This window comes from Lotus japonicus, chromosome 1 (assembly GCF_012489685.1).
Source record: "Lotus japonicus ecotype B-129 chromosome 1, LjGifu_v1.2".
Taxonomy (NCBI): domain Eukaryota; kingdom Viridiplantae; phylum Streptophyta; class Magnoliopsida; order Fabales; family Fabaceae; genus Lotus; species Lotus japonicus.
In genome coordinates, this window is record NC_080041.1 from 31,740,754 (window position 1) to 31,749,742 (window position 8,989).

Below are 8,989 nucleotides of genomic sequence, written 5' to 3' on the forward strand. Positions count from 1 at the left end.
AAGGAAGATTGTTGAATTGAGGAGGACACAGAGGCAGTTGCAAATGTGTTTGGCAATTGCTGTGTTTGCTCTTTTGTTTATGCTGGTCTTGTATGTAACCAAGTAGGGAAATTTGAAGTGGTTCATAACTGAAACAGAAATACATGTAGTTATGCTGGTTGTGAAGTAGTTTTGTATGTTGGTTTTGATTATGTATGGTGAATGAACAATTATGTTACCATAATGGAAATGATGCTGATTATGTCACAAGAACGAATTTGTTCCTCATGTAGTTTGATTATGGAAAAGAATGAGTTTGATTATGTCACAAGAACAATTCTGCCTAAACAATCACATACTAAGAAGTAAAAAGTAAAGATCAATCACATACTAAGATCAATCACAGGCTATTTTAACACATCACAAATCACGTAAGCCTTGGTCATTGATACATCCATCACAATTGCCAAATGGATCAGAATTCAATCACAAATACATTAACCAAAATAAAGTATGGCTCATAAGCCTTAGTCATTAATACATCCATCACAAAATGAAGTGGTTCAGAACTGAAATACAAATACATGGTCCAAAATAAAGTATGACTCATAAGCCTTAGTCATTAATACATCCATCACAAAATGAAGTGGTTCAGAACTGAAACACAAATACATGGTCCAAAATAAAGTATGGCTCATAAGCCTTGGTCATTAATACAACACAACTACCAAAATACTAATGCAAAACATAATGACATGTAAACTATCCAAAGAAGTACATATCACTTCTTAGTGCCCTTATAAGTCCTCTTCTTAGTAGCTTTTCCCTTTGCTGCATCACCACTGCCAGTTTCAGGTTCCTTTCCCTTTGCTGCATCACCACTTCCAGTTGCAAGTTTCTTTCTCTTTGCTGCAGTACCACTGCCACTGCCAGTTGCAACTGCCTTTCCCTTTGCTTTACCTCTTGTTTGAGGCATGTCTTCAGTAGGTTGGGTTTGGGAAGGTTGAGTTGGTGGAGGCATGTCCTGAGTTACAGGTTGGGACTCTGGTTGCTGAGAACTTGAACCAGGTTCATTGATGCTTATACCTCCAGCACTCCTCTTCTTTCTCATCTCAGGATGCAATCTCTTGTTGTCGGTCTGAAATACAAGAACAATCGTTAATGATTGTTAAAAAATAACTTCAATAACAGTCAGGGAATTCACCAAGAATGTGTGATATATTTACCTGGTTTCCTCCAATAGGAATTTCCCTGTCAGCTGCAGCCTTTCCTTTGCAAGTCCTCTTGTTATGCCTATATTCTCCACATCTCTTGCATTGCGCAGTTTTGTTGTACCTTCTTAGTGAGTTTGGGTTCTTCTTCTCATCATTGTTCTTCCTTCTAGCTTTCTTGGGCCTCCCCACATCTCTTCTCATATAAGGTGGGGTAATGCGAAGACCTGGGACAGCAGCCCATAACTTTGGCCCATTATTGGCTCGGATCAAATATGAGTAAGTATCCAAGAATGTGGATCTCCTACAATTACAAACAAGATGAATTAGCAATTATATCACATGAAGCCAATGATTCAACAATGTATATGTACTTTACCTATATGCAATGTTTACATAGTCCTCAAGTGCACGGTTCCAATGCCACATGCAAGCCACCGCATGGGCACATGGAATTCCAGATAGCTGCCATCTCCTACAAGCACAGGTTCCATGCCCTAGATTCACAACATACTTATGTTCATTCTTTGACACTTCAAATTCATCCATTGGAATATCCCCAATCCAAAGTGCAGTCCATCTGTCAGAATAATCCTTAGATATTTCCAGTTTTTGCTGAACTGAGGGACATAAGCCAGTGGTCCACCTTTGCATCAGACTTCTCTGTTTCACAATTCTATTTGTCATATAGAATTTGAGTCCTTCCAAGAGAGTGATGATGGGTTTGTCCCTGTGCTCAAGGATAGCTCGGTTAAAAGCTTCACACATGTTGTTGACCTGAAGGTCACAACATGTGGCTGTGCTATAAGCAGATCTGGACCACTGATTAGCAGGAATCTGCCTCAACTCCTGCCAAACATCCTCATTCAGAGCTTTCAATTCATCCATAGCAACATTGAACTCAACACTAGTGTTATCTCTAGCTGCAGACCACATTGCAAGCTTCAATTCATTGCCAGGAAACCTCTTCTTGAAATTCCCATACAGGTGCTTCACACAGAGTCTGTGTTCTACATTGTGACCCAAGGCTCGAAGAGTAGGTACCAGACCCTACATAAATCAATGTAAGTTAAGTAAGCAATTAGAAGTAATAATATTAAAGCATTTGTGAACATAAAAGTAAACATTGGACCTTTTGTTGGTCAGAAATAAATGCCTAGTTCTTTTGTTCCACACTATTAAGATCATCAATCAGAAGCCTCACAAACCATGCCCATGACTCACTAGTTTCAGCCTCCACAACTGCATAAGCTATGGGAAACATCTGATTGTTTCCATCTTTCCCAACTGCAGTCAGCAACTGTCCTCCATATAAACCCTTCAGAAAGCAACCATCTAGGCCAATTAAGGGCCTACAGTGTCTTGCAAATGCATTTTTTGTTGCTGAAAAACATACATATATTCTCTGAAACACATCATGGTCACCCTCATCAGCTGTCTTTATGACTGCAGTGGTTCCCGGGTTGCTTCTTATCAATTCAGCAGCATACTGCCTCACATGAAAATACTGATCCTGGCTTGCTCCCTGAAGCATTTCTGAAGCTGCAACTCTGACCCTATATGCCTTATCTTTGTCAATCAAAATGCCCCACCTTGCTCTCTCCTCATCAATAATTCCAGCACGCTTCATGTTTGGGACATGTCTTAGGACAGGCATGAGCTTCCTTCCAAGCCATGATGAGGTTGTCTGCCTATTCCCTGCAGTTCTACAACATGTATGCTCAGGATTAAAACCAACTAATTGAAAGTATGGTCTGGATTTGGTTTTGGTAATCCTCATATAACATGGACATCCTTCAACACACTGTACAAGCACCCTGACCTTATCATTTTTTACAAACTTAAGATTCTTCCTTTGTTCAAGAGCATAGTCCCTCACTGCTGCAATAAACTGAGCTTTAGACTTGAACACTTGACCCTTTTTAAAATGTACTAATTCACCTTCAAGTGGTTGCCTAAACATGGGGAAATTCTTCTTACTGCTTTCTTCTCCATCACTACCATCCGGGCTGTCATAGTCCTCTGAATTACCATCTTTATCATCAAAGTCGGAAAATTTGGATGGATTTGATAGATTAGGTGGAGCACCCTCAAGAATAGATGGAGCAAAATTAAACCAGGTTCTGGGGGAAGATTCAGCAAAGATTCAGCAGGCAACACACTCAACCAGTCATAATTCTCCTCATAGTCAGAATAATCAAATGAGTAGTCACTGTCAGTATCACTCTCATTTTCTATTGGCTTGAACTCTTCATCTCCTGAATCAGAATCTTCCTTTTCAGCATTAACCTCTTCAACCCTCTCCTCACTGCCAGCAACACCATTTTCAACATTAACCTCTTCAACCCTCTCCTCACTACCACCAACAGCATTTTCATCATTCACCTGTTGATCCCTGACCTCATTGGAGCTAAGAACTTGATCAATTATGCGATCAATTTCCTCAACATCATTCTCAGTTATGACCTCATCCACTCTCACCTCATCAACCCTCACCTCATCAACCCTCACTTCATCAATTTCCTCAGTTATTTCTACAATCTCCACATCAGAGAATTGTTCCTTCTCTTTTTGTTTCTCTCTCTCTCAGAGTTGTGCTCCACATAAACATCTACCACACCATGCCCTTTGACATCTGCCAGGAAACACAATATATCTGCATCACAGTTTAGTGGCTTAAGCCCATTCACACTCATATACCACACAGTCTTATAGCTGCCATATCCCAGGTATTTGGTGACAATATTAGACACGTCAATTGACGAAATCTCATCTGTGTCCCAATTCGGAATGACTTCACAACTACCACCAGTATATAAAAAGGTTGGTTCTACTGTCATTTTACCCCATGGTGTATAGACACGTCCACCTTGTCAATCACAGTAGGTCTGAAAAGGGGCAGAATATTCAATTAGCTTATTCAATTCAATAACAGTGCCACACACAATATTCAACTCAACAACATCAAAAGGACCACACAATATTCAATTCAACAACATCAAAAGGACCAACATGACTGTCAGACAAAAAAAATAGCCACTGGTCCACCACAGACAAATAAAGAAGGTGAATAAAATAGACTTCACATACCTTGACACAAGATTCGGGGGCAAAGAATCTCCACCCAAGGAAAACCAATTTTTTTCCACCACAGATTCTTTAAGCTTTGGTATCTCCGTCATGTGGTCCACCTCCATGTGCTCATCTGACTCGAAAAGCCTATCTCCATCCATCGTCTGGTCCACCTCCATGCGCGTCTTCTTCTTCCTTGGCGTAAACTTCTTGCTCTTTCTCGTCATCGAAGTCTGTCGACCGGTTCTTCTCTTGCCGCCAAGCTCTGCAATTTTAGGTTTAGGGTAACACGATTAAGATCCCTAAGGTTTCAGTTTTTGGGTAAAATAGCTTCAGATAAGTCTCACGTGAGTTTCACGTGCTTCCCTCTCTCCTCAGACCTCTTTCTCTCTCCAAATTGGCATCCACGTCAGCCTCCTCCGTTAAGAAATAAACGGTAGGACTAACGTCGCACACGGCCTGCAATGTGGGGGACCATCCATGTAATTAAATTAGGTGGGGGACTAAAATCGTGGAATGGGTAAACGTCGGGGACCAAAGCTGCAATTAAGCCTATATGGAACAAAATTGGACATAAGACCACAAATGTGGTTCTGTTGTATTGAGCAGGAGTACTCAAATATAGTACATAAAACATTATTGTCTTATTTTGTTTACTTTTCTACGTTTTGTTCTGTCATGTTCAGTTCTGTTGTCAAATGCTACCTAAAAGTGCACTAGCAAATCGATGGATTGAAATTTTCAATCTTCGGTTGATGTTTTTTTTTTCTTCTTTGAAAAACTAGACAAAGAAGAAAAACAACTAAACAACAGAAAATGATTTCCTCAAAATGAAGACTTCCAACTCCTAATGAGACCTCTCCATATGGTGAACTCCCAACATGCCCAAGCTCACACCCAATTTTGTAAGACAATCTACCACTTATTACAATCCATGAGAATCCACTAAAGCTCAACCTTCCAATTTTTCTTACCCTAACCTCTAATTTCTTCCATAAGGGGGCAAAATCTCTTGCTCTCCTCATCGTCTAGAAAAACCAGGATATCCATATAATAATCAACTTTACAAATCACCAAACTAGTTGCGAGGGAGCATATGGCTGAACAATCAACGTATTGGGTCAGATACAATATGTTGTTCATAGAGGATATCATACTCATTGATATTCAGAGAGGATTCAAGAAGCCTGTGAAGATTGAAGCATACATAGTATCGAGAACTTATATGTTTACATTAAGTCTATGATATTTGTTGAAGCAACAAATGCTTTGTTTGCATAACTTCTCCTATTACTTGAAGGAAAGGCACGTTGCGTTGGTTCCTGTAAGATCAAGTTTTGATCTAGTAGTACAACTCTATGTTTTGATGATTACAAGTTAACCTTTTGATATGAACAATTGTGGTACTCTAACGTGTTTTTCTGAGTGTGCTATTTACAGGCTCTGACCTCAACTCAATCTCACACAAATCAGAAGCACTGTGTATAAAGAGTGACCCAAGCAACGCTTTCGCATTCACCATGTTCAGTATGAACAGTGGAAAAGCTTCAGAAGTTCTGAAGCTATACAAACTCTGATGTGGACTCAGTCGCTAGAAGCTCTGAAGATCCAGAAGTTCTGATAACCAAGAAACACTGAAGGTTCAGATGTTCTGATGGTGTAGAAGACTCTGAAGATCCAGAAGCTGAATAGTGGAAACTCTGAAGTCCAGAAGCAAGAAACTCTGAAGGCCATGTTCTTCCCTCTGAGTTCAGAATCAGAAGATACAATGGTCAGAGGATCTGTGCTTTCCCTCTGACTCTGATCAACCGGCTTCACAAGTTCCAATATGAAGTATTCCCCTGATCAGAAGTCTCCTAGGTTAAAAGGTCAAGTCGCTATCCAAGTACAAAAGCAGTGTACCTTCCTGACGACCTACCTAACGTTCTCAGCCACAGCAGAAGCTGGATTTTCCAGAACTGCCCTCCAACGGTAGCATTTCCCATGCAACGCTCAACCCTAATCCTTGGAGTATATATAAAGGCTGAAGATTGAAAGAAGCGGCTAAGAAACTAAGTAGAAGCAATACACACGCGCAAGACATATTCAAAATATTCTAAGCTTTCTTTCATCTTGAAATTCATTGTGTTTACTATAAGCTTTTTAGAAGCACTTTCTTTGTAAACAAGAACTGTAAGATCAAGATTTGGTCATGTGGTACAACTCTATGTTTTGATGATAACAAGTATTTATTTGTGGATGAACAACTATGATACTCTAATGTTTGTCTTGAGTGTTTTGACAAACAGGTTCTGATTCTGACACCAGAAGATATATTCGTCAGAAGTTCTGAAGATCAGAAGATCAGAGGATCTGAAGATCAGAGGATCTGAGGATCAGAGGATCTGAAGATCAGAGGATCTGAAGATCAAAGGATCTGAGGATCAGAGGATCAGAAGATCAGAGGATCAGAAGATCTGAGGATCAGAAGATCTGAAGACCAGAAGCTCTGAGGGACCAGAGGCTCTGAAGGTTCAGAAGCTCTGAAGGTCCAGAAGCAGAAGTTACGAAGGTCAGAGGATCCAAGCATCCCTCTGACTCTGATCACCAAGCTTCACAAGTTCCAACACGAAGCATAACTCTGATCAGAAGTCAATGGTTAAAGGCAAATGTCTCTATCGAGAAGTACAAGAGCAGTGTACTATTCTGAAATGCCTACCTACCAAAGTTCAGCCACTGCAGGTTCTGGAAGTTCCAGAAATGCCCTCCAACGGTCATATTCTCTCAACAGAAATATCCTTTGCACCTTGGACTATAAAAGGCTGAAGAAAAGAAGAAAGACTAAGAGTGAGAGAAATCAAGAGCTGCAATACAAGAAAAGATTCAAGCCTCTACTTTCTTCATCTGTTCTTATTTAGTTTACACTCAGCTTATTTAGAAGCAAACCTTTGTAAACACCAACCTCAAACAGTTGTTTGATTTTCCTTAAGGGACCGGGTAGGTCAGTATCCTTAAGAAGACTAAGAGAGTGAATCTTAGTGGTGATTCCTTTAGGAGATCAAGGTTGATCGGATCCTAGAGAAGACTAAGAGAGTGAATCTTAGTGATAGCTAAGTCAGTGTATTGTTAGTCACTTGTAGGTTTCAAGTGCAGTTGTAACAATTATCTGATTAGTGGATTGCCTTCATTCTAAGAAGGAAGAAATCACCTTAACGGGTGGACTGGATTAGCTTGAGGGATTTATCAAGTGAACCAGGATAAAATACTTGTGTGCTTTTCTCTTCTCTCTATCTTTATCCGCTGCACCATCTATCTTAGAGAAACCGAAAAGATTTACTTTAAATCTTAAGGGGAAAGTTTTTATATTGAAAACGCTATTCAACCCCCCCTTCTAGTCGTTTTTCACACCTTCAATTGGTATCAGAGCGCAAGTTCTGATTACCACACTTAACAGTGTTCAGTAGATCCGGGCCAGTGTGAAAAACTCATGGATTCCACCACTACTACAAGCAAATATCAATACAGTGCAAGACCACCTATCTTTGATGGTCAGAGATTTGATTTTTGGAAAGATAGAATCAAAAGCTTCTTTCTTGGCTTTGATCCTGATCTTTGGGATTTTGTTGTTTATGGCTACACCCCTCCTGTTGATGAACATGGTGTAAAGATCCCAAGGGTGAAGATGAGTGAAGATCAAAAGAAGGAATTCAGAGATCATCACAGATCAAGATCTATTCTGCAAAGTGCCATTTCATATGAAGAATATGAGAAAATTACTGATCGTGATTCCGCCAAGGGCATCTTTGAATCCTTGCAGATGTCTCATGAAGGAAACAAGAAAGTGAAAGAGACAAAGGCGTTGTCTCTAATCAAGCAGTATGAATCCTTCCAAATGGAACCTGACGAATCCATTGAGGATATGTTTTCCAGATTTCAGTTGCTCGTAGCTGGAATAAGACCCCTCAGCAACAGCTACACCACTGCGGATCATGTCATGAGGATCCTTAGAGGTCTTCCTGAAAGCTGGATGCCTTTGATAACTTCCTTGGAGCTAACTAGAGATGTTGAGCAGATGAGTTTGGAAGAACTCATAAGCATACTGAAGTGTCATGAATTAAAGCGTGCTGAACATCAAGATCACAAGAAGAAGTCTATTGCCTTGAAATCCAAATCTGAAAAGGCTAAGACTCTCCAAGCTGGAACAGAAGAATCCGAAGAAGCATCAGAAGATTCTGATGAAGATGAGCTGACTCTGATATCCAGAAAGTTCAACTGCATCTGGAAGCACAGGCAGAGCAAATACAAAGGTTCATCAAAGGACGAAAAGTCAAAGAAGCATTTCAAACCAAAGAAAAGTCTGATGGTGACTTTTGATGAATCAGAATCAGAGGATGTTGACTCTGATGGTAAAGTCCAAGGACTCGTGGCTATTGTCAAAGACAAAGGAGCAGAGTCAAAGGAAGCTGTTGACTCTGACTCAGAATCAGAAGGAGATCCAGACTCTGACGATGAAAATGAGGTATTTGATTCTTTCTCAACTTCTGAACTTAAAGATGCTTTGTCTGAAATTATGGATAAATATAACTCTCTCTTGACTAAGCATAAAAGGTTGAAAAAGAATTTCTCTGCTGCCTCTGAAACTTCTTCTGAACATGAGAAAATCATATCTGATTTGAAAAATGATAACCATGCTTTAGTTAATTCTAACTCTGTGCTTAAGAATCAAATTGCTAAGTTAGAAGAAGTTA

The 8,989-nt window shown here is 40.0% G+C and overlaps 1 protein-coding gene across 1 annotated transcript; it reads right to left on the minus strand.

The window, feature by feature from the left end:
* Window positions 1–652: 652 nt before the first annotated feature.
* LOC130734405 (uncharacterized) lies at window positions 653–1,895 on the minus strand. The gene is made up of 3 exons (XM_057586797.1): window positions 1,570–1,895; window positions 1,206–1,494; window positions 653–1,117 (listed from the first exon to the last, which is right to left on the minus strand). The coding sequence occupies exons 1-3, from the start codon at window positions 1,875–1,877 to the stop codon at window positions 761–763; spliced, it is 954 nt and encodes a 317-aa protein (XP_057442780.1). The 5' UTR covers window positions 1,878–1,895; the 3' UTR covers window positions 653–760.
* Window positions 1,896–8,989: the final 7,094 nt, after the last annotated feature.